The 27,045-nt window shown below is 46.9% G+C and overlaps 1 protein-coding gene across 1 annotated transcript; it reads left to right on the top strand.

Moving 5' to 3' along the window:
* Nucleotides 1-1,524: 1,524 nt before the first annotated feature.
* Nucleotides 1,525-2,509, top strand: LOC124705610 (ethylene-response factor C3-like). The gene has a single exon (XM_047237318.1). It carries the CDS (start codon nucleotides 1,582-1,584, stop codon nucleotides 2,437-2,439), a length of 858 nt encoding a protein of 285 aa, XP_047093274.1. The 5' UTR covers nucleotides 1,525-1,581; the 3' UTR covers nucleotides 2,440-2,509.
* Nucleotides 2,510-27,045: the final 24,536 nt, after the last annotated feature.

Here is a 27,045-nt window from a genome sequence, read left to right as displayed (position 1 = left end):
AATGCAGTGGAGTAATATGATAACATTCTAAAAGACAACCCACTAGGAGATGCCTTAAATCAAATCCATTAGATATCGGCAATTCAAAGTTGTAACCGTGTGCCTTGCTTCTCAATTAAAAGATGTGGTTTATTTGTTTCAAAAAAAAAGATGTGGTTTATTTTCTGTAAAAGTATATTTAAGATACACATGTCCAGGTCCAGGTGCATGTTTTTGTGCACATGTGACTTTTTGTCAAAAAAGACAAGCTTAGCGCCCTGTGTAAATACAATCTGGTGCTTTAACAGTTTCTTTCTTGAGACCTTCATTTTTTTCCCCTATGCACGCCATGTTTTGCACTTTCTATATTTTGCTAGAAAATTCATGCAAACATAATCGTCATCATGAAACACAAGATGCTTGCACATTGCATATGGTAATTTTGATCAGTCATGGCACTTGAGTTTGTGTGTCATTTAACCCACGTATTGTTGTCGACATTGGTCAAACGTGAATCTTAAATCGACAGTGTCTTAAGGATGAAAACATAGCTGATAGTAATAAATTATAGTAGTATCAGATAAATGCATGTATTTGTGAAGAATGCATGACACATTCTTATATATGCAGAAATCCTAGGATGCACTATTTCTAGTTGGTGGTTGGTTTAAGAAAAATACCAATGACCTAGAATTACACGCAATAATAATCTTGAAACACACCCTAGCACCATGCTACTGGGAAAATTAACAAAGGCATCTACCAATTACAATAATAAAGTGGCATGTAGTAAGATGAGGTAGCATGCTTGACAAAACCAAAATGCATATGTTCTAAATTACGTAGGAGAGAACGATGCTTTGGTAGTAGTATCCCGAGCGTGATGTGGAGACGTCCGAGGATCTTGCGAGAAAATTTGTGATAAACTTTTCTATTGGTAGTACATTTGTTTATCACATTGGTTTCCAATTGCTTGTATGTCAGCGATAAATTTCAAAGATTCGAGTAGGTCATCTTGATGTGTCGGTTAATTGCATTTTTTTGTTTCCGAAGTGGAAAAAAGAGGCAGCAGGTACATTAGTGAGGATTATAATTCTTCCTTCCAAGGGTACAAGTGGACTTGGGTCCCACATGTAGGTTACTCAATGAATCATTGGTACCAAATGATTTTGTTAAAGAAAGCAACTATTTGTATTATTAAGGGGAGTTCTCATCTGTAGTATCTTGACCAATAGGCAGTGTGGTACACTGTAGCAGAAGATGAGAGGTGGGTGACGTCATCTATCTTGTCGTATCCAGCCGCCCTACCGTGGCAAAGGGGTTGTCCCTGTCAGGTGTGCCTCTTCCGTTCCGTCCCGTTCCATCTATTGGGAGCTTGTGGGGCCCGCAATTATTTAACCATTTCTGTTTTGGGTCCTCGGATGCGGTGGGGCCCGCACCCAAATTTTGGACGACTAGTCAAATTCAGCAGATGGAGTGGGCTGCTTGCTTATAAAAGCAGAGCCAGATGCAATGCTCGTAACAGTTAGAATTGCTCCAACCAAAATCCTGCTTGTAGCTTGTCTCCCATCCAAGCCAGGCCAAGCATTACTCGATCGATTCATGGAAGACCTTCATCGTTTGAGTGGTGACACGGGCAGCAACTGCCCGGGGCTGTACTCGTCGTCGGCGTTCGACATGGGCGACACCGACGACATGCAGCTGCTCAGCACGCTCCTGGAGATGGGCGACATGTCCGGCGGCCATTACCTGGATTTCGACATGGAAGCTTCGTCTTCCTCCTCGTCCTCCACCTCCAGCTCCTCTTACTCCTCCTCCGACCACCACCACCAGCCGCCCCTCGCCGCCACCGCTGCTCCACCAAGCAAGCGCCGTGCCGAGCAGCAACCGACGCCCGCCGCGAAGGGCCTGATCGGCGTGCGGACGCGTCCGTGGGGCAAGTTCGCGGCGGAGATCCGGGACTCCACCCGCAAGGGCGCCCGGGTGTGGCTCGGCACCTTCAACACGCCCGAGGCCGCCGCCATGGCCTACGACCAGGCCGCCTTCTCCGTGCGCGGCGCCGCCGCCGTGCTCAACTACCCCGTCGACCGCGTGCAGGAGTCGCTGCGCACCCTCGCGCTCGCCGCGGGGGGAGGGTCGCCCGTGCTGGCGCTGAAGCGTCGGCACTCCATCCGGAAGCGGTCGCCCAACAAAGCCAAGAAGACGACGGCCATGGCGGCGCCAGCAAAGATGATGAAGGAGCACCTGCCCGTGCAGCAGCAGACACAGCCGACGTCAGGCTCTGCTGCCGTGGTGGAGCTGGAGGACCTGGGCGCGGATTACCTGGAGGAGCTACTCCGGGTGTCTTCCGACCAACAACCATCCGCGGCGGCCATGATGATTGGTTTCGATCACTGTGTCGACGGCAACAAGTCGCTTTTCGCCAGCACCAGCACGGCCCCAACCTTGTTCCCTCACTGAAGAAGTAGCTAGTTCCCAGCTCTGCTTGCTTGAGATAGTTTGCAAATAGTATCCACGCATCCATCGATGAGTTTTCACCCTTTGTTGCACCTGCAAGTTGCTGCAACATGCCAACAACTAGCTGCTAGCTCCATGTATGTCGATCGGTACGTGCGTTATACACACGTGATTGATCAAGATACAATTATACAAGCAGACACAGTATAGGCAATATCAATTGGGAATTACAAACATACACTCCCGCATGAACTTCCATCCAAACATGAACGATTGAACGTCTATACGTACGTGTGGCCTGCATGTGGCCACCACGCACCTTCCTTAACGAACTGTACTTGTGCATGCGGGCCTAGCTATCTAGCTAGTGAATCATGCTCTTTTTTAGTAAAAAGGGAACAGATTTTTCCAGAGAACATGGTCTGATTAGCAGCTGAAAATGGCATCAATTAATAAATGGAAACTTCTCATGTGTTTCGTCGATGGAGCTAGGTCCCATCAATCAAGATGTACCGGCCGGCCTTTCACACTCTCTGTTTACCTTTTGACAGGATCCTCTCTCTGCTGTTGTAACCTGGATGTTATCTATTTTGGGCATCAATCAATCCTACAGTACATATAAAAGTACCAGTGAGAGTATATACCATCCTAAAGAGCACTAAGCTCCCAGGGTTCCCATCGCCTGAGAGCGTTCCAAGGGTCGCTATCGAAGTGATGTCCCATCTGTCAAAGTGAAGTCGGCTTGCAGTCTGTTGGAGTGAAGTCGGTTTCCATTTGGGTCGGTCAAATCTACACTTACACTAGTAGAAAAAGGGGCAATAGGCCCGGTCCATTTGGGCCTTCAGTCCCGGTTCCCAAACCGGGACCAATTGGGCGGGACTAAAGGGGGTACCCTTTAGTCCCGGTTCAAAGTTGAACCGGGCCTAAAGGCCTCGACACGTGGTGCGGCCGGGGAGCTCGCGGTGCAAGGCCTTTGGTCCCGGTTCGTGGTACGAACCGGGCCTAGGTTCTCTGCCGCGGCGGAGAATTGCTATTTCTCTGCCGCGGCACGGGTTTAGGCTGTACCGAGCATTTCTCTGCCGCGGCGAGTTTCGACAATGCATATATATCATTCAAGAAACCACAAAAAATCGTCATGAATATATATAGACATCGTCAACGGTACACGACATCGTCAACGGTACACGTAATGCATGCATATTTACAATACAACATCTCCTCGACGAATTTCCTCCGCCGTCACGATCCACCGATAGTGCTCTCCACCGGGGTAAGGGCCTCGGTAATAAAGAATCCCGCGATTTCCTCTTGAATTGCTTTTATTTGATCCTCCGTTATGAGAGTGTTCCGCAGGCGTGTCATCTATATTTAAAAGGGAGATCAATATATGAATGGAACTCAATACAATAGATGGTACTAATTAAGATTAATTGTGAAATTTTGTTATCGTACACGAGTGTGGTGTATACGGGCATCCCCACCCTTGGGACAGGCCATGTCACGCATGAAGGTGCGGACGTAGTATCCACATAAGTTATTCCCTGGTTCCTGCCTCATACACTTTACGAAAAAATAGTTCGATCAAACTAATAATCAAGCATCGTATTGAAAGTAAATATCATATATAAAGTTTCACGGACATAGCTATATATAGTACTACTTACAGGGTAATCTTCAAATGTAAGCTCCGGTTTCCATTTACCCGGAACAGTATTGATGAACCATTTCCAAGCCCTGCCCGGCAAAAAAAAATGAGTAAATGAGTAATTGATTAGTTGATGATATCTTCGAATTAGAACAGATGAAGATGCCAATACGAAATTGATTGAAACTACCTCTGGAGGATGGCAGCCATGTCCGCCCATTCCGCATATTCTTTACGTTTCGAGTCCATGACTTTTACAACTCCAAGGGGAAGATCAATGATTAGGAGAATAAAGTGGAATCTGCACAAGCATAGCTCAATGATTACGAGAATAAAGTGGAAGGTGCACAAGCATAATGTATGTTATATATAACACTCACTTGAAGTTGTAGGGAAAGAATATATCCTCTTTGTCTGCTTGCTTCTCTAAAAACATTACGATGTTGTCCTCTCGTGTCCTTGGGAGTGCTTGTCGAACCAGTAACTTCATGAAGCTGTGTTTGGGTCTATGAACCCAGTGGTAGGAGCTTGCCTGTTTTGTATTCCAGCTTCTTCATTCTGCATAATTAAATGTATAGCGTACACAAAGAATATAATGAGGATAATTGTTAGTGCAAATGAATGAGCTACAAACTTAATTACACAAATAAATCACTTACGAGCGAGTAGCAACCGATGACGGCTTTGTCGAGGGCGTCTTGATTGAATAAGCTGAAACAGTTCTTCTAACTCAAGGTTTATCTCGTCTTCCCCCGGAAGTAATGCTCATCTCTAAGATACACCGTGATGTAGCTTTCACATCTTCGACAGAGCTTTCGGTACCATTCATGCAACCTTCGCATCCGAGTCCCTAGACGCGCGAGCTCGCCGGGTTTGACGAGATCAGATCCGTATCTATACTTGTTTACCACTTGAGCCATTGGATAGTAATCTTCGTACTCAGCTGATGCTCCCGAGCTCTAGCCGCCCGTTCGATCATCGATGCCGTCTCGGATCATGATATGGCTCCACGATGAAGTGGGGTGCGGCACTGAATGTCTCTTTGTCCAAGCTGGGCGACTTTTTTGCTTCTTTGCTCGCTCTAGAGGACTGTCCAAGAGAGCGGTCATAATCGGCTCTCGGCTCAGGTCTCTTCATTCTCGTCTCGGCAAAGTGCTTCACTGTACGCGGTCGAATAAACATCTTCTTCGGCGCAAGAAACGCCTTTTGCTCTTCGATCTGCTCATGTGGTAACAACTGCGGAGTCCAGTGCCCTCATTGGAGTTGATGATCTCTTCGGAGCTGTAGGAGGTGCCGCGGACAGCTTCCTCTTTTGCTTAAGTGAAGGCGGCGGAGTCTCCGACGAGGAGGAGGAGGCGGCGGAGTATTTTCACGCGGAGCGAGGCGGGTCATGGATAGGGGAATCATCATCGCGCACGGGAGAATCATCACGCGGAGGAGGCGCACGGGTGGCGGAGGAGGCGGAGGTGGCATGCTTGTTGGCTTCTCACCTGGAAACACAATGTTCTCCTTCCGCCATTGCACGGTGGTTCTACGGGCTTCTCCCGGTTCTTTGATTTCCCCATCTTCACTGCGGGGTGCTCAAGCACCAACCCCTCATAATCTCTCAACACTTCATCCACCATCACAACGACAAAGTCGTCTTGGACCGAACGGCAATGGTAAGACCTTGTAGGTAAGAGGATGCCGACCGCCGCCTTGAAGGATAGGTTGAAAACTTTAACATGCAGCTCACAAGGACGGCTCTCAGTGAGATCATCCACGGGGGGGGGTAGCGAGGAGGCTCGACCACCTGGTCATCATCATCATCATTATCCACCTGCTGAGAGGAAGCCACGCTGCTTTTCCGGTGTGGTTGAGATTGCGGCGGGCGAGGGCATTGAGCAATGCGGGATCTACAGCCTGCCCACCGAGCCATCCGAGATGTAAGTACTTGGGTTACCATGGTTAATTGGGCTTTCATGGTGCTCATACCCTCCTCTAAGTTAGCCAGGCGGTCTGTTTCCCTTGCCTTCCTCCTCTCATGGCTTTTATCGGGAAATCTCTTCCTTTCCGCAGGAAAGCCATACTTCCACGGAACGGAGCCTTCGTGCCTCGTGTTCGTCCGCCGTGTTCTTTGTTCCCAAGGGCGCGTGTCGGCTCATCGTTCTCTCTTTCGGGCTGGAACAACCCCGCCTCCACGTCCCTATGTGCTCTTTCCGGGGCATCAATGGGAACCTTCGAGATGAGCTTTCTTATAGATGCACTTCCCTGTTTACGGATCCAACGTTCCCCCAATCCCGTAGAACCACTCCTTGCACCGTTCGATCCAACCGTGTGTCCCTAATCTGATCCCTTTCTTGGTCGGTTCCGCCTCAGCTGCTTGCCACTTAGGACGGTTAGCCCTGTATCCACCTGGACCCAAAATTTGGTGATATAGCTTCAAGCAGCATTTGCCTTATTTATTTCCGACCTTCTCTTAAATTCTTCTGACTCCGTGCTGTACTTCACGAATTCTTCCCAGTGATTTTTTACCTTCTCATTGTCCGGAGTCTTCTTTATCTTGATAAGGCGGCGCAATCTTTTCTTGTGGCTCTTGAATAGTTCGGCCATCTTCTTCTTGCCAAACTCGTGGAGGGCCTGCTCCATCTTGGCCTTTTCAGCGTCACCCCCCTCTTCGGGTACTATGTTGAAATGTGACATGAGCTTGTCCATAATGCTGTTTTTGCCTACATCATCGATATAAAGACCTTGACCTTCTTCCTCTGCAGACGAGCACTAGTCCCTTCGGCTTGTGCCATTCTCGAACGGTGATCGGGACGTGGTCCCTAACAAGCACTCCGCATTGAGCTATAAATGACTTTGCACCTTTCTCTGGAGCAATCGGTTTACCATCCTTTTCGATGTGGGTGATGTCGTGCCTAACACCGTCATCCAACTTTTTGGCCGGGCCTTGCTTCCTCGACTTTACAGAAGAAGTGCTCGATCCGGAGGGCTAAAAAAGAAATAATTCATAGTCAGTACAATTTAATTAGTTAATGCATCTAGTCGATCAACAGCGGCTTAATTAGTTTATATACCTCGGTGATAACTACGGTTCGGGAGCCATTATGATGATCTTGTTCCTCACCGGCGCCACTAGGATCTTCTTCCTCAATATTCTCCGCTCCCTCACCGGAGTCATTCAAATAAGTTGCGGTGACATCGTCACCGCCATCATCCGGAATAACGTCGTCGTCGCGATCATCCGAGTACCGTTTGCTATGGTTCTCCATGAAATTTTCTTGAAATTCATCTCTGTCCATGCTTTCTACAACGACACTGCAAGCTATACATAGGAACCATCATATGATCAAATTAAGGATAATGCAGAAAACTGAAAATGGAGTTACATATGTAGTTCTTAAATAACGATCGATAATATAGTGCTGAAAGCAGATAGTGCAGTTACATGCATACATAGATCGGGTTCATATTTATTTAACCCTAATACATATCAATCACTACTACAACCACTCAACCGCGTAGACCGGGTCCTAGAGGGCGCCGACCGGGTCCTGAGCCGCGCTGGGTGTACCCCCAAAGCCACGGAACAACAACGGGAGCATAGCTAACATGAGATCCCCGCATAACGCTCCATCCGGTCCTATACATGTTGTCTAACGCGTACATGTAACGGCGAACGTGCTGGTCCTCCGCTTCAATGCGATGAGCTACCTCCTCCGGCGGGGCCGGCTCCCTCTGAAACGACCGTGGCCCATAAGACCTCCACCAAAGAATATCCGGGTCGACAACGGGACCCGGATTCCGCACCAAGGTGCGCGACCCGGAAGCTAAGACCTCCCAGTGCCACCCGGCGGAGCCCGGTCCCGGACCTCCCCATCTGCTCCATCTCCTCTAGAAGAGTCAGACCACGGCGCGGCGGCTGTCGCGGCATCGTAGCTACGAAAAAAATCATATATATATGTACCAACGTTAACATAAATTAAAAAATAAATTCACTACTTAGTCGGCGCCGGCACTACCGTTTGGGGGGCGCCGGCACTACATACTTTATTTTGGGCCGGGGGCGCGGTGGCACTACATACTTACTAACTAACACTAACACTAACTAACTAATTTTTCACTAACACTAACACTAACTTTTTCACTAACACTAACACTAACTTTTTCACTAACACTAACACTAACAAACTAACTAATTTTTTATCTAACACTAACACTAACAAACTAATTTTTTCACTAACAAAATAACTAACACTAACACTAGCAAACTAACACTAACACTAACACTAACAAACTAACTATTTTTTTATCTAACACTAACTTTTTCACTAACACTAACACTAACAAACTAACTAATTTTTTATCTAACACTAACACTAATTTTTTATCTAACACTAACACTAACAAACTAATTAACTAATTTTTTATCTAACACTAACACTAACAAACTAACTAATGTAATTTTAACAAATGAAAACAAACTAACAAATAAAACTAACAAAAAAAACTTGAAAAAAAGAAGTCCCGTGGCCGGCGGGCTTACCTTGCCGGCGGCTCGGGCGGCGGCCGACGGTCGTCGAGGAGGAGGCGGCGGGCGACGCGCGCGGCGAGCAGAGAGGTCGAGGCGGCGGGCGACGGCGGTGGGCGACGCGCGGGCGACGCGAGCGCGCGGTGGACGGCGATGGAGCGGTGGACGGCGACGGCGGCGCGGGCGCGGTGGCAACGGCGACGGCGGGCGCGGTGGCGGTGGCGCGCGGGAGGGCGGCGGCGATGGCGCGCGGTGGCGGCGGCGATGGCGCGCGGCGGTTCGGCAGCCTGGCGGCGTCCAATGCTTCGTCTCCGCGGGATTGATCTCCGCGGAGACGAAGTGTTGGCTTTTATACTGGCATACCCTTTGGTCCCGGTTCGTGGCACCAACCGGGACCAAAGGCCCCCCTTTGGACCCGGTTTGTAATACAAGCCGGGACTAAAGGTCTTTTTGCTGCGTTTTGCTGCGCGCGCAAAAGGCCTTTAGTCCCGGTTTGTATTACAAACCGAGTCCAAAGGCCACTTTTTAAAAAAGTTTCATTCCCGCCTTATTTCAAATGAAAAAAAGCCACCGCACTCGCGACACGTGTCCACCGCCGCCCGCGCCATGCATGTACTGGCCACCGCCGTGTACTGGCCACCGCCGCCACCGCCACCGCCGTGTACTGGCCACCGTCACCGCCGTGTACTGGCCACCGCCACCGCCGTGTACTGGCCACAGCCACCGCAGTGTACTGGCCACCACCGTCACCGCCATGTACTGGCCACCGCCGCCGTGCCACACGTGTCCCTTCCCCGTGCCACGTGTCCCTCCGCCGTGCCACACGTGTCGCTTACGCCGTCATGTACTGGCCACCGCCGCCACCGCCACCGCCGTGTACTGGCCACCGCCGCCACCGCCACCGCCGTGTACGGCCACCGCCACCACCGTCACCGCAGTGTACTGGCCACCACCGTGCCACACGTGTCCACCGCCGCCGCCGCCATGTACTGGCCACCGCCACCGCCGTGTACTGGCCACCGTCACCGCCGTGTACTGGCCACCGCCGCCACCGCCAGCGCCGTGTACTGGCCACCACCGTCACCGCCATGTACTGGCCACCGCCGCCGTGCCACACGTGTCCCTTCCCCATGCCACGTGTCCCTCCGCCGTGCCACACGTGTCGCTTACCCGTCGACGCCGTCGTGCGGCGTGTAGCCACCGCTTCCACGTGCCTCGCCCCGCCGACGCCGGCGTGCGACGTGTGTAGCCGTGGCTTACACGTGCCATGCCCCGCGTGCGCTATATAGAGCGACGAGTGCGGGCGCAACCACACGTCGCCACCGCCTCCGCTCATTCATCTCCAGGATGCCTCCACGTCGTCGAGGGGCGTCCGGTTTCCGTGGCGTTCGAGTGCGTCCGAGCGGTAGGTTCACCGCCGAGATACGCGCCGGTGGCTTCCGCCTCACCCTCGGCACATACAACACGCTGGAGCTGGCGGCGCGCGCTTACGACGCGGCGGCGTGGCGCTTTCGGCGGCCAGGGCGAGACATGAACTTCCCGGATGTTGAATCGCTAGAGGAGGCGGAGTTCCTCGCGCCGCCGCCGTGCCTCGTCGATGACGAGGACCGTCGCCGGCACCGCCAGGTGCAGCGCAGGATCGCCATCACCGAGCGCGACGAGCAGTTGATGCGCCAGTGGAGGGCGCAGTTCCCCAACGATGCCGACAACACCGACGCGTTCTTTGCTAACCTTAGGGCACAACGCAGGTCCGACAGGCGCCACCGTCGGGCCGTCGCCGCCTTCGAGCTCGAGAACCCGAATACAACTTGGACCGAAAACGACCCTCGGTGGGAGGACATTTGGACGGAAACAACCTCCGACGACGAGTAGAGACTAGACTAGTAATTTATCTATTTTATTGTAATTTCAATAAAGTCGTTGTCGGTTCTATTAGTTTAAATTTAGTTTATAAAGTCGATGTCGGTTGGTTTTGTTCAATGAAGTGGTTGACACGAAATTTATTACGATTGAACTGAAATTAAAGTACAGAGCTCCTCGGAGAAAAGTTTCCCGCCACATACATGGAATTAAAGTACTGAGCTCAACTGAAAATTAATTAAGATACATCGCCGGATTCGACAGTTCTAGTCATTCGGTCATACTCGTGCCTAGCCCTATAGTACTCGCCACCGTAGTCGTCGTAGTCGCCGTCATCATCGTCGCCGGCATCGGGGTCGCGGTAGTCGAACCTCGACGGGAGAGCACGCGTGGGGCTGGGACCGAGGGTAGCGCGAGCGGGGGCCACGGTAGGCCATGACGCCCCGGAGAGTCCGGCCGCACCACCACAGCCGACGGCCGGCCTCGTTGAAGTTCGAAGGAGGCGGGCCGCCCTCCTCGTGCCTGGCGAGCGCCCTCTCACGCCGATTGATGAAGAAGCTTTCCCAAGTCGGGCCGTAGTCGGGATTCCACGGGGATTCCTCCGCCGCTCCGGCATGAGCTCGAAGTAGTAGTGGTTCGTGATGGCCATCTCGCGCGCCACACCTAGAGGGACAGGGAGGGACCGGTACCCCTCCGACGCTCAACAACCAGCCGGTAGGGACGCGGTAGCCCGGCGGGCGAGGGGTAGTTCGACGCGCAAAGCGCCTCCGCCTCCCGGGGGTTAGAGATACGATGGAAGCCATGTGACCTGGTGATGAGGTTTGCGGATATGAGTCTAGATGTGATATGTAAATGGAGGCCAAGCCAACATATATATAGTGAAAAAATGGCGGGAGGACGGAGGCGGGAAGCGATGGAAAGCGCGGGAAGAAAAATAGGCGGGAACGCAGTGGCGCCAAAAGCTGTCGGTGGGATAAGGACGTGTGGGTAACCTTTAGTCCCGGCTGGTGGGTACAACCGGGACTAAAGATCCTTTTGTGTCATCTAACAAAGCTGCTCGGTGGGATAAGGACGTGTGGGTAACCTTTAGTCCCGGCTGGTGGGTACAACCGGGACTAAAGATCCTTTTGTGTCATCTAACAAAGCTGTCGGTGGGATAAGGACGTGTGGGTAACCTTTAGTCCCGGCTGGTGGGTACAACCGGGACTAAAGATGTCGGCAGATAAGAACGCATGGGTGGACGCACCGCTCGATGAGATAAAGCATGTAGCGCACGACGCCCCGTCGAAGGAACAAGACAAAGTAGAAGAGGTGCCGTGCCTATAAAAGGAGCATCGATACGCCTTGCCAAGCGGATCAACAAGCCAAGCGGAGTTTCATTCCCATGGATGAAGGGAAGGGTTGGGAAATCTCCGTGGCGCAGCTTCTCGAAGATGTCGTTGGTGCACACGCCCTACGACATCTTCGGAAGCTGCTCCTCGGAATTTTTCCCCGCAAGCCCCTAAACGACTACATCTCATCTAACGGTGTTGGGGAAAGGGTTGGGAAATCTCCCGTGGCGCAGTTTCTCGAAGATGTCGTTGGTGCACACGCCCTACGGCATCTTCGAAACTCGCGCCTTGGAATTTTTTCCTGCAAGCCCACGAACGACTACATCTCATCTAACGGTGTTGGGGAAAGGGTTGGGAAATCTCCGTGGCGCAGCTTTCTCGAAGATGTCGTTGGTGCACACGCCCTACGGCATCTTCGAAACTGCGCCTTGGAATTTTTTCCTGCAAGCCCTCGAACGACTACATCTCATCTAACGAGTGTTGGGGAAAGGGTTGGGAAATCTCCGTGGCGCAGCTTTCTCGAAGATGTCGTTGGTGCACACGCCCTACGGCATCTTCGAAACCGCGCCTTGGAATTCTTTCCTGCAAGCCCCCGAACGACTACATCTCATCTAACGAGTGTTGGGGAAAGGGTTGGGAAATCTCCCGTGGCGCAGCTTCTCGAAGATGTCGTTGGTGCACACGCCCTACGGCATCTTCGAAACTGCGCCTTGGAATTTTTCCTGCAAGCCCCTGAACGACTACATCTCATCTAACGAGTGTTGGGGAAAGGGTTGGGAAATCTCCCGTGGCGCGAGTTCTCGAAGATGTCGTTGGTGCACATGCCCTACGGCATCTTCGAAACTGCGCCTTGGAATTTTTTCCTGCAAGCCCTCGAACGACTACATCTCATCTAACAGTGTTGGGGAAAGGGTTGGGAAATCTCCCGTGGCGCATCTCCACTTTTCATATCTTACATACCGTTAAATGATTACACAAAAATAAATGGGAAATTGATTGCCATGTTGAGATACTCATTTGTGCCATGGAGCATCTTCATCATTTAATCTTCTTCGGCCTTAACCATGGAGCATCTTCATCATTTAACTTGATGCTTGGATCAATGTTCACTCGAAGGGTGGAATTTCATCAAACATATTACAATCTTCTGACATGTCTGTCTTGTCCTCCACTCCCACGATGTTTCTTTTTCCAGAAAGAACTATGTGGCGCTTTGGCTCATCGTTTGATGTATTTGTTTCTTTATGTTTCTTTTTTCTTGGTTTGCTAGACATATCCTTCACATAGAAAACCTGGGCCACATCCTTGGCTAGGACGAATGGTTCGTCTCTATACCCAAGATTGTTGAGATCCACTGTTGTCATTCCATACAACTTGTCTACACCGAACCCCGCCTCCTGTTTTGTTGACCCATTTGCACCTAAACAAAGGGACCTTAAAAGAAGGTCCATACTCAAGTTCCCATATATCCTCTATGTAACCATAATATGTGTCATTTGGGCCTTCATTCATTATTGCATCAAAGCGGACACCACTTGTTTTGGTTGGTGCTCTTTTTATCTTGGGCGATCGTGTAAAATGTATTCCCATTTATCTCGTACCCTTGGAAAGTCACTACGATCGAAGATGGTGTCCGGGCCGGCAAGTACAGCTGATCTTCAATATCTTCGTTATTCAGGAGATGTTTTTGCAACCAACCGCCGAAAGTCGACATGTGTTCACGTCTAATCCAATCGTTCGACCGCCCGGGTTCGGGAGCGTAGAAAGTTCTTGTGGTCACCGATATACGGAGCCACCATGGTGGAACTTTGTAGAACTGTGTAGTGTGCTTGAGTCAAAGAAATCCCGTCCATACATATCATTGATTTCCTTCCTAGCGTGCCTTTTCCACTTAGTCTCCCTTCATGCCGCGAATCAGGAACACCAATCGGCTTAAGGTCAGGAATAAAGTCAACACGAAATTCAATGACCTCCTCTGTTCCATAGCCCTTGGAGATGCTTCCTTCCGGCCTAGCACGGTTATGAACATATTTCTTCAAGACTCCCATGAACCTCTCGAAGGGGAACATATTGTGTAGAAACACAGGACCGAGAATGGAAATCTCATCGACCGGGTGAACGAGGAGATGTGTCATAATATTGAAGAAGGATGGTGGGAACACCAGCTCAAAACTAACGAGACATTGGACCACATCATTACGCAAACTCGGTAGAATTTCTGGATTTATTACCTTCGAGAAATTGCATTGAGGAATGCACATAGCTTCACAATGGGCGGTCGAACATTTTCCGGTAGAAGCCCCCTCAATGCAATCGGAAGCAAGCGTGTCATTATCACGTGACGAGTCATGAGACTTCAGGTTCTGGAATGTTTTCTTCTCCATATTTATTATTCCCTTTATATTGGAGGAGAAGCCGGACGGGACCTTGATACTGCGTGGACATTCAAAAAATATTTCCTTCTCTCGCTTTTGTAAGAGCGTAGCTGGATAAATGACGTCCTTTAACTCTCTCATGCAGCTTTTTGGGGTCTTTCCAACGTTGTCTGGTCCTCCTGTGCTTCGGTGTATCTTTTGTCTTCCCGTACACGCCCGAAAGCCTAGCAGAGTTAACGCAAAGATTCTTCGTCACGTGCATCACATCGATTGAAGAGCGGACCTCTAAGACTTTCCAATATTCTAGCTCCCAAAAAATAGATTTCTTCTTCCACATGGGCGCGTGTCCGGCATCGTCATTCGGAACGGACCGTCCGCCGGGACCCTTTCCAAATATTACATCTAGATCCTTGACCATACCAAATATATCAACACCATCACGATGGGGAGGCTTCCTCCGGTGATCAGCCTCACCGTTGTAATGCTTGCCTTTCTTTCTTACGGGATGGGTAGTCCTAAGAATTCGACGATGCCCCGGGTACACGACCTTCGACCTTTTTCCAAATAATCACCTTCGAGCTCATGTAAACGAGTGCGTGCATGCATTGTATCCCTTGTTTGACTGTCCTGAAATGTTACCAAGAGCAGGCCGGTCATTGATGGTTACGAAAGCGTCGCTCTTAGGTCAAATTCCTCCTGCTTGTGCTCGTCCCACACACGTACACCTGCTAGGGACCACAGCTGTAGAAGTTCTTCGACTAATGGCTTCGGTACACATCAATGTCGTTCCCGGGTTGCTTCGGGCCTTGTATGAGCACTGGCATCATAATGAACTTCCGCTTCATGCACAACCAAGGAGGAAGGTTATATATACAAAGAGTCACAGGCCAGGTGCTATGGCTGCAGCTCTGCTCTCCAAAAGGATTCATGCCATATGTATTTAGACCAAACCTTAAGTTCCTTGCATCCTGTGCAAAGTTTGGGAACTCTCTATCGATTTTTCTCCATTGGGATCCATCAGCTGAGGTGCCTCAACATCACGTCTTTCTTACGGTCTTCTTTGTGCCATCGCAACAACCTAGCGTGCTCTTTATTTCCGAACAAGCGTTTCAGCCGTGGTATTATAGGAGCATACCACATAACCTTGGCAGGAACCCTCTTCTTGGGGCGCTCGCCCTCAACATCACCAGGGTCATCTCGTCTGATCTTATACCGCAATGTAGTGCACACCGGACATGCATCCAAATTCTCGTACTCACCGCGGTAGAGGATGCAGTCATTAATGCATGCATGTATCTTTTGCACATCTAATCCTAGAGGGCGAGACAATCTTCTTCGCTTCGTACGTATCGGCGGGCAATTCGTTACCCCTTGGAAGCTTCCTCTTAATTATTGTCAGCAACTTTCCAAATCCCGAGTCGTTGACACCGTTCTCTGCCTTCCATTGCAACAATTCCAAGCATGTCTGCCTAGCTTTTTATGGCCATCTTCGCAAGTTGGGTATAACAATTTGTTGTGATCTTCTATCATCTTGTCGAAGGCCAACCTTTCCTTTTCAGTTTCACATTCTCTCCTTGCATCAGCAATGGCCCGACCAAGATCATCATCAACAGGCTCATCTGGTGCCTCTTGATCTTCTACTTCATTGTCTTCATTGCCTTCACAGATATCATCGTATTCGGGGAAATTGGGATAACCGTCATCATCCTCTTCCTCTTCTTCATTGTCTTCCATCATAACCCCTCTTTCTCCGTGCTTGGTCCAACAATAGTAACTCGGGCATGAAACCGGATCGCAGAAGGCGGCTGTGAATGAGACTCGAGTGAGCGTAGTTTACGGTATTCTTGCAGTTCACACATGGACAATACATGAAGCCACCATGTTTGTTTGTCTCCGCCACGGCCATAAAATTATCCAGGCCCGAAGTGAACTCGTCAAACCATCGGTCAATGTACATCCATTGCCGATTCATCTGCATGATATAATTTAGCTGATCAAAACCATTACAGAACATCACAATGTATATATACACATGCATTTTATCAATTACAGATGAAAAGGATAAAGTTGTTAACCTCGATGAAGAAGAAAAAACAAGTTAAGTGTGGCTTGATTTGTGTAAACTCAAGTGGCAAATCCTCTTAAGCATTTCATCAAACACCTCTTGTGCATGTGAAGAAGAGAGGAGAGCAATATACCCCTCTTGTGAAGAAAGTGAAAAAATGGCCAAGTGTGGCTCACACTTGGGCAGGGCAAGGTAATATAGCCGGATTGGGGACCTTGTCCCAGCTTGTAACACAAACCGGGTCCGAGAGTGGGGCTTTGGACCCGGTTTGTAATACAAACCGGGACTAAAGGTTTTCCACGGCCGACACGGCCTGTCGCGCCTCGCCGTGGACCCTTTAGTCCCGGTTTGTATTACAAACCGGGTCCAAAGGCCACTACCGGACAAGCTCCAGCGGGTGGGGTCGTCCTGGGCAGAAACGAACCGGGACCAATGCCACCATTGGACCCGGTTTGGTTCAGCACTGAAACATTTGCTTGGGACCAAAGGCCTGTTCTCCACTAGTGTTAGGAAAAGAGTTCTGATTATGTTGTTTCTGTCAAACGCACGCCCCCTTCCTCAGCCTTTCCTCGCAGGTCGCCAAATCCTTGCCGCCGCGTCCACCGTGAATCGGAGACTCCCATCGCCGGCCCGCCGTTGTCCCGATCTCCTCTACCGATTCTCCATCACTACAGCGACCATCCGCTCCCCCCCGCATCCCCATGGAGAACCCTAGACTCTGCTTGGTGGGGTCAAATCTCTTCCTCCGCATGCATATGCGCCGGTACATTCACAAGATTCTTTAGCTACATGGAGGAGTTGAGCCGATGCCTTCCTGTGTGTGCTTGAACTCGATAGAAGGATACTCAAGTGCTCCCTGGTCCGTTTGTCTACAGTGCTACTAGGTATATGCCCTCCTTTGCTTCTGAACCACAAACGATTTGTTTCTTTAAACAATTGGTTAACCCTGCTAGTCAGTTAGTGGCATCCAATCTTTAAGTTTTTTCCTGCTGGCATCTAATATTTAACCTTTTTCCGGCTGCAATTGCTACCATATGCAATTCGCTCTGCCTTTTTGAGGAACTGAAGTGTTTTTTTTTGTCAGTGTGAAATACAGTTTTATATAGTTTGGACTTTGGACTGCTGCTGTATGAAATCAGTCAATGCTTAGATGTTGATGGATTTAAATTAGGATAAAGCCTACTGTGTATAGCTTGGCCAAGATGCAAACGGAGGTGGCGGCACTGGACGCCGCGCTACGGATGCTCGAGTTTAGGTTTCGTGCCCCCTTGCCCCCAATCTTTCCCACCTTGGCCTACACAGTAGTTGTCGCCATCACATGTAATGGAACGGCTCTTTCGCCCGTCTGTAAGAAACGTATGGATGGTGTCTGCATTGTTAGTGTATGTCTCACAGTGTAGATTTGACGGATTATATGTCTGATTGCATATTTTGTGTGTATAGAATTGTCAGTCATTACCACGAAATTTATATTTCTAAAACTGGATCTTATTCCTTGTACGGAGCCATGTTTTATTGTTTTACTCACAGACAAGAAATCTGTATGCCTAGGTGAATGCTTAATTCAGTGCCCAGAGATGATGCTTCTTTCTGAAAGATAATGGAGTGTGGTTGTTGATATATGAATTGGTTACATGAGGTGATATTTATGATGTTCGCTTCTGGTCTTTAAAATTTTATGCTTGATAGAGATAATATATTGTGCAGTTCATGGTTCAAAACATGAATCATTTATCTGAAAAATGATGGTAACAATGGTATGAGACGTTTGTTTCAAAAAGGATAAAACAGTCATACCTATGAAGTCTGAATAACAAGTTATGATTTTGAAGTAACATTGGTTTATTTTCCTATCATGTGAGCTAAGACCGCATAATCGGTACATACAGGAAAACAAATTCAGTTGCTATTCTTCAATGTTGTTGTGTAGATTCCCTTTTGTTGATTAAGGGTGTGCATCAGGAGTATTACTTTGGATGGGATTAAGAGCTTTATGGTTGAAAGTTTATACCACTTTTGCTCCCGGAGTCATGCAAGCTCTTATCAAGAACAATCGCTTTACATACGAGGCTACATCAACTATTTGAAGCTAGAGGTTTGCGCAAGACTCTTGTCAGTTTTACTACTGGAGTGCACTTCCCTTCTGTACATTTAAGGTGCATTCTTTTAATACCATGTTCATGTTTTCAAATTTTACTGATTTCTTTATGCCCACGTGCTACAAGTATATGTTTCCTGGTATATTTATACAGATATGCAGGTCACTTTCGTTGATCATTGAGATCTCTTCATGCTATGACTTTGCTGAAAATTAGAACCTAATTTATTTGATTCCTTTTAAGGCAAATAATTCATTTACTTATGCAAACACTATTGTTTGATGTGCACATTCTTAGTCTTTCTTCCAGTTATACACCATTGCCTCAGTTATAGCGAAATTCTCCATGTTTGATATGTGTTTACATCAAATACGTTGTTTTTATGGGAAGAAAATAATATGTTTATTTGTGGTAGATTTTTGGCACATGTTGTCCATATAATGCTACATAAAACAAAGGAAAGTTTTTTAAAAGAGGGCATGATAGGATGATACTTGAGAACTTAATTATATTGTTTACTACATCTAATTAAATAAATCAAAACAAAGGAAGCAAAAGTACTATTACTAAATGGATGATATGTAGGAGTTCCATTGATTTGTACTCGCCCTCTAATTTGTTGATCACTCCATATAGAGAAGAAATGGAACACACAATTACTTTCGGTTGTTGTCCTCATAATACCCAATATATAGTGGAAGATATGAAATATATCAATGAGGGCAGAAATTTATCTGATATGTGTGTTTCTTGCTAATTATTGGACTTAGTGGCAAATGATATCACAAATAATTGATTGCAATTTTATTTTCTTGGTGTATGTGTGCCTTGCACCCACCCTCTTGCTACATGATATCACCACAATATTAGTTTTTTGCCTCCAAATAAACAAGCTTCTGCCTTCTGACAAGCATGTACAATTTATCTCTTGATTGTCTACTTAACTAATTTACTGCATTAAGATTTTTGTATGGTAAATGCCAATGTTTTATAGCATTACTAGGTATTTAGGGAAACTATGGTGCTGAATTTGATTAACATGTAAACTGCACAAGGGGTGTATCTATTTATTAATTAGTAAATAGTGTGTCTCCCTTTTTCTAGCGAATATATTGTTCTAAAGCATTCAACAAGTTGAAACACCTGAAAGCCTCCTCTGAACAGGATAGGTCCCAAGGGATTTGTGAGTGATGACCACTCTACCTTAGTGATTGGTAAAATGTCAATAACTCAGTGTTCGATGGATATATCATATGCAAGGAGGACAGCAACCTCTGCCTCCCCATGACATCTCGAGAAGCTCTATTCTCGATCCATTGGCAAGGTAACCCTCAAACTTTTATCTGGTAATTTGGAAAGGAAATGTCTGTTAGAGATTGTAAGATGTACCAACAAAGCATCAGTTTAGCTCTGCTGAGCTTGCTTTAGCTTTGGTTCTACATTGACAGGATGACACATGGTTCCAGGTGTACAATAGTAAGTGAACTAAATCTCATTGGTGTATCATTCTTAGCAATTTGTGTTGGCCTGTTAGGTTTGATGTGTTATTCAGTTTTGTTTACATTCAGCTTGTGTATTTCAGTTATTTGTCTTTGATTTTGTATAGATGTATTTCTCTTCCTAACCTGTGTGTTATCCATGTGAACAGATCCAGTAAAAAAAACTTGCTATTGATGTATACTACTGTACTTGTTGATGCTGAATTTTGTGTCCCCAGGTTTACGATAACTTGCTATTGATGTATACTCCAGCCTTTTTCACCCATTTATCAATGTACCGCTGATCTGTAAATAATTGTGCTTAACATTGGATAAACCACTATCATAACACCCGGATTATGTTAGCATAACATCATATAACTTTGTACATGTTTTACTTACTCTTCAGTTTGCCTATGCAAATTCTAACTATTGAGATCGTTGGCCAGGTCAAGTTAGATTTAAAGAGGTGGCATATTCCTATGTTGATGGTTCTGATGATTTAGATCCATATGCTGGGGTGTGAGCATAAGAGATAATAGTTGATGCATTATAGATCATGCTTCAAGGTAAACAACCACTAGCTTTTAATGCCTTAGACCAAAGCTATTGCAGTTGAAGGTGCCGTGTACGTGACAGATGAGCTTGTTATTGGCACATTCACATTGGCTGCTCTGCTCGCTGCAGATCTGAAAGAGGGGCCGACAAAGAATATTGGTGTAAATGCAGTCATCTTTAGCCTTTTAGTTCTTTGTAATTTTTTCATATAACACCATGTCTCACAGCTTAAATCATTGCCCTGGCAGGAGCTAAGATCCCATTTGACCCGGGTTGAGTTCTATTGTTGTATTTTTGTGTTTTTTGGGCGACTTGGGTTTTTTTGTGGCCTTCGTTTTTTCCGCCCGGTTCTCTTTTGTAACACTTTATCTACCTAATCAATGAATTTAGCAGTTCTCCTGCTAACTTTCAAAAAAAATCATTGTCCTGGCTGCCCACTTTTTGTTGCTCCATATAATTCTACCTAACCTTCTACTTGCCAAAAAGTTGGGAGAGATATTGTCCACTAAATTAGAATGACTACTTTACTATTTTGTTGATGTATATAAGAATGATCATTTATTAGATTGAGTAAGTGTATACTCTGTAACAAACAAAAACGGGCGCGGCAAAGCGCGCCAGGTCCTTCTAGTAAAATAAGGATGCGTGGCATGCACGAGCAAGTTAGCCCTCATTGCCTGATTAGCAGGAGAGAGAAGGCAGTCAGCTAGCTTAACCGGTCCAACCATCAAGTCAGTGTGAAAATATGACGGATCGATCACCACACTCTCAATGCTGCAGCAGCCACTTGGTTTGCTCGATCGAGTCAATATGCACAACAGAGATCTCTCTGTACTGTGTTGACCATTTAAAAGATTGATCATCTACTGCACTGTGTTGTTGACCAAATATATGTGGGAGACTGCTTCTACCCATATCTGTGGGGTGATCCACTGGAAAACGGGGTTGAACGGCAGTGTAGATGCTGCACATAGTGTGATGGTGAGTGGTCACAGGGTCGATGCATTATTGAAGTAGTGCAAGTTGGGATATGTATACGGTGGCGATCCATCCGTCCATCTCGATCCGTCACTGCCTAATTTCTGCCCATTCCACAAGCTTAAATCGCGCTGCTCCAACTTGTAGCAGCAGCAAAATAAATCCACTGAAGCTTTAGTTTGAAGGAGAACTTGGATATGTTAAGGATAATATTATTTCCATCAATAAGGCCAAAAGTAAAGCAGAAGCTCCCACCCAGATTTGCACTTTATCTTTTTTATTAACCCTATATGTAACTAGTTTCTGAACAAATTCGTCATATTAGCCAGGATTGTTATATTAAATATCATGTGAACAACACTCCAAATAACTTTAGCCAAGGGGAAATCAAAAGTTAAATGCTAAATTGTTTCTTCTTGATTACAAAAGAAACATTTCATATTACCATGTCAATTTGGCTTTGCCAGATTATATTTAGTTAGGATCATTTTTCGATGCAGGAACCACATGAGAATCCTTATTTTCGGTGATTCTTTCATTTTCCGGATATATTTTCTTACGTAAGGATTATGGACATTAATATGATCCAAGTGATGGGATTTGGCGGAGTACACAAAGCCTGATTCGCTGAGGTTCCAAACAAACGCATATTTTTTCTTCGGACGGTTGAAGATCTATTAGATGACGCACCAAATGAATCCATATCGACCATTTGATCTCATTTAAAACCCGCCTAAATCATGTATTCAGCGGGTTTTGTGATAAAACATCATCCACCAACATTTCTTTTCGTTGTATATGTTATAATGAAGCATATTGTTGAGTAAGAGACGTGTTACCCAACCACGTGTCTTCCTAAATCAAGTAAAGCTTTATTTTAAAGTTTGGCCATGCATTTTTTTTATTTCTTACTCACATCGGTTTGTGAGTCGCATGCATATAAAACGAATAATATAATGAAAGTGCAAAATAGTAGCTAATATAAGGGTGTCACCGTCGTGGCGGTGACCGAAAGTGGGTGCGACTATGCAAGCGGAGTTCAATTGGGGATTTGGGCGTGTTGACCTGGGAATAGAACGAGGAGGAGGTGTATACGAAGCGTTATTTTTGACTTGGCGGTGGCAGCCTTCAGTGCACTGCTCTGCCCTGCCCTTTGCCGATCCAGGAATTCACAGAAGTGGTGCTGCCCGTTTTGTACATCGTTTGTGTCCAGCTTCTCGAATCTAGCTCCATGGAGTTTTGGTGTCCGGCGATGCTCTGTGGTGAATTTAGAGAAGCTGGAAGCTGGGAGTTGCCGAACACGCCCTAAGACTAATCTGTCGCTTTCTATAGGGTGATTATAGTCTTTTGAACTTGAAGTCCGCAGGTTAATCCCACGTACTCGATTAACCGGATTGATTAGATGGACGACCTAGTATTTGTCGAGGTATGACTTTTCCATGCATTGACTTTTCCCCCACTTGCAAGGATTTGAAAATCTATGTGACGACAAAAGTAAACTGTATTGTGTGTACGTGAAGGAAAGTAATCAGCTATTTTCATCCGTCCATTCTATTTTAAAATACTCCTGGTAGGCTTCCAGTACATGTCGGAGATTTAGATAAAATGTAACTCATGTATGTCTAGATTTATTACACCAACCACACATATCTAGGTCGGGAGAAAGGTATTGGCTAGACTGTTGTAGCGTGAGCGACCGTACTCTGGTGAGGGGATCCTCGGGGAGGGAGAAATAGAGGGGGTTATAGGGAGAGGGGGAGGGAGAAATAGAGGGGGTTATAGGGAGAGGAGTAATCGGGACAGGAACACACGAGTTACCCAACTTTGAAAACCACACGACGGTGACGAGGTCCTGCTACTGCTTGTCTGGATTATGAGGCAAAAAGAGGGAGATTACAATGAGTTAAGTTGTGCCTCTAGAACTACCAGGATCCAACTTATAAAGGCACTAGTATCTAGAGTCATAATGATAAAGATCCAACAGGATACAACTAGGTCTAAGCTAAGCTAAGTCATATTGTCGTGCACGTAAATTAAGGATCCGACCAACCTTAACTATGGGACGGATCCGACTACTTGTCTCCGGGCTGGAATCCTCCATCTCGGTTCTCGACAATTGGGTCGTCTGGTTGGGCCATAGGCCTCTCCACCACCTGTGGTCCACCCGAGCTTATCGAAATTGAGACACTACTATGATATACCTAGTTATCATATTCACAACAGTAGCCTCTGGAGTTCTTCGAGATTCGTTGTTCTTCCATCCAGCTCAGCTTGCGCATACATCTTCGTCCTTGCTCGGAACGAATAACAGAGGATCTTCAAAGACTCAGACTCCCAAACTTCATGTATCCCACAAAGCATTGGTCAGAAACTTCATGATCTTGACTCCAATGGTCATATTTCTGCCAACAATAACTTCGCAGAATTTGCGTGTCTTCCATGGCAAGCTTCTACTGAGAATCTCCTAAATTTCAAGGCGGAAAATCCGGGTTTCCTAGAAACTAGCGATTTCTACAGTGAAAGTACCTTCGTGACGATTTCACCGCTTAAGCCATAGGACATGTGGCAATAATCCAACATGAGACTCTTAAGTTCTTGTTGTAGGATCCGACACACGAATCTCAAGGTTGCGGTATAAATAATTCGAGTGGATGGTGAAGCTTATCATTTCTCACCGTGCCACCCTCCATCGTCTTCCTCCTCCAGCGCCGCCGCTTACTTAGATCTAGATCCCCGGTGGACCTTCGTTTGACCTCGCCGCGCCGCTATTTCATGGACTTGCTTCGCCCTAGCGCCGCACGGTTGATCATCGGCGCTCCTCTGCACCAGTTCCGCAGCTGCGCTGGTAGCTTCTTCCTTCTTCGTAAACCTTGCAAGATCGTCATCGGCGACGGGAACCGCCACGCCATTCCTAGTAAGTTCTAGCCGACCCTTGGGAAGATGAAGCGCTTAGGATTTAGTAGTTTTCTCCTAAGACATTAGTGCTATACTTGCAGCTGTAAATATATTGGAAAACACTGCTCACAATATTAGTCACATGTCGGAAAACACTCCTCCCAATGTGTCAGAACCTTTAATAATTGAACCAATATCTATTATGCAGCCTAACATTCGGCGTGTTACTTTGGCCTCCTATCATCCTAAATCCTCTAGTCCCTACTAAGGCGGAGATATTAGAAGAAAGGGAAGGGGCGGCCACAATGGCGGAAAAAATCATCGAAGAAGAGTAGAGGAAAGCCTCCAAAGCTAAGGAGAGCGACGGTGAGACGGGTCAATGGTGGCCCTGTGATCCAAGAATCCGACCTCAGGATGTTCCAGGAGGAAGGATTTCTGCTCTTGGAGATTCACCAAGGGCGAGACAGTTCTGGCACCTCAACCAGATAAGCGGATCATGATCAAGGCTTGGGTGGCACGAGGTCTCTCTCTTCCGCCCTCTAATTTCTTCCTAGAGGTGATGGAGAAGTATGTCCTCCATCCACACAACATTTTCCGCAACAGCTACACCGCGCTCTCCAACTTTGTCACTTTATTTGAGGGCCACCTCGGGATCCAACCGGATTTCCGGTTCTTCCAGTTTTACTAGAAATCAAAGAGACCAAGGATGGGAGCATGTACAACGGCGGGAGTGCGGCCTTCATTCTCCGACCCAAGCGCATGTTCCTTGTGATGTCAACACATGAATCTGTCCGATAGTGGAATGCGGGTTGGTTTTATTACAAGGACGTGATCGCTTCGGGTCGCATAGGTGGCCTCACGAAATTTGTCAACAATGCTCCTGAAGTGAAGGACATCTGGTCATTTGGTACAGACCTCACCCAACACCCGAATCTAGATCATATAGAGCGTATGATCGCTAGGCTTATGGTGCTGAAACTCTCCGACAATGACTTGATTCTGATCTGGTTCAAGAGGCGGATCCAACCCCTTCAATTCCATGATATCTTGATGTGCAAGTATGCGTATGTCAACGACAAGCTCGTGGTAACTGACCATAATTTTCCTTCCTATTATCTGAATAAGAGGATTCTGACAATTTACAAAGTTCTAAGGGGACAAACCACTCACGAGATTGGCTGCGACATCTATACCAAAGATGAATGTCCCATGGTAATTCATTTCTAACAAAGTTATTTCCTTTCGATTGACTCCGGGTTATGATGAGCGCAGATTGCACACCGTTGGAGATCCCCAAGAGGAAGGTATGATGAACACAGTAGCATGTTTTCCCTTAGTAAGAAACCAAGGTTTAATTGACCAGCAGGAGAAAGGAGTGACTTCTGAAGGTGTTGCTAGCCGACTTGTGGCAGGGCGCACTACCGGCGTCAGCAACAACGTCGAACCTACACACAACACAACCAAAATACTTTGCCCCAACTTCCAGTGAGGTTATCAATCTTACCGGTTTTGCTGAAAACAAATGATTAACCGTATAGTGTGGAAAGAGATGTTTGTTTGCAGTGGAATGAAAGACAACAATGTTTGTAGTAAGTAAACATAACATGTTGATTTTATCAGTGTAAAAGAAAGGACCGGGGTCCACAGTTCACTAGAGGTGTCTCTCCATAAAGATAAATAACATGTTGGGTGAATAAATTACAACTGAGCAATTGACAGAATAAAGACCATACATGACAAGATGATTACTATGAGATTCATTTGGGCATTACAACATAATACATAGATCGTAATCCAACTTTTATTATCTCTTCGCCGAACTAGTGCACCTATACATCTGACAAGTGTATTGGGTGTGTTGGGGACACAAGAGACTTCTTGTATCTTAATTGCAGGGTTGGTTGAGAGGGATATCTTTGACCTCTACCTCCCTGAGTTCGATAAACCTTGGGTGATCCACTTAAGGGAAATTTGGTGCCGTTCTACAAACCTCTGCACTTGGAGGCCCAACACTGTCTACAAGAATAGAAGTGCGCGTAGACATCAAGCTCTCTTCCGGGTGATTCTATTGGCGTGATCAATCGAGCCACGGGAGTGAAATGGTTTGTATCGGGTTGGTGTGCGTTTGTGTTCGTTGTGTTCATCGAGTTCGTCGTGTTGTTCGTTTGTTCCTCTTTCCCCTCCTCTTTGATTCAATTTCGTTAGATTGGGCCAACCCCTTGACCCTAGGTCACATCAAGCAGGTAAGCGACTCCATCTTATCTCAGCGGTGCAACCCGCCGTGGTAGGTCATCTTCCTTGTCCTCGTAGGAATGCCGACTTCGTGCGGCTTGTCCAACTATCGAATCCATGTGAGTAACATAGAACCCTAGCTTAGATCTGTTTTTCCAGGCTTGTTTGCTTAGATCTCTAGGTTGTTAATTCATTCTAGAGAGTAGTTTCTTGATGTATTGTCTCGTAGAAGTAGATCTATGTCTTTTGCTTGTGTTCGTCGCGAAGTGTGATCTTCATTGTTGTGTATGCCACATATAAGTGTGATAGTTGGTACGAGGATTGCTTCTACAATGTGCATGTGCTCTCTTTGTACCAGTTTTGGACTTATACATGCCATCATGCAAAGAAGATTGTTCTTGCTAAGGTGTTTGATGCGTGCTATGTTGTAAGAGCTTGTTACTATTTTGTGTGCAAGGTGTTTGATATGTTGTAAGAGTTTGTTAGTTTGCGGTACTTCTACAGATCTCACCAGATCTCTCGGCGCAGTCGGTGCTACAGGCGAAGGCAGTGGTGCCACTCTGGTACAGGTTGTTGCCTG

The sequence above is a fragment of the Lolium rigidum genome, chromosome 4 (genome assembly GCF_022539505.1).
Source record: "Lolium rigidum isolate FL_2022 chromosome 4, APGP_CSIRO_Lrig_0.1, whole genome shotgun sequence".
In the NCBI taxonomy this organism is placed as follows: domain Eukaryota; kingdom Viridiplantae; phylum Streptophyta; class Magnoliopsida; order Poales; family Poaceae; genus Lolium; species Lolium rigidum.
The sequence above is the reverse complement of the archived record's forward strand: the minus strand, read 5'-3'. Positions and strand labels throughout refer to the sequence as shown.

What these genes read in the sequence shown, in the direction of transcription:
- LOC124705610 (XM_047237318.1), top strand. Translation starts at nt 1,582, where the DNA reads ATGGAAGACCTTCATCGTTTGAGTGGTGACACGGGCAGCAACTGCCCG.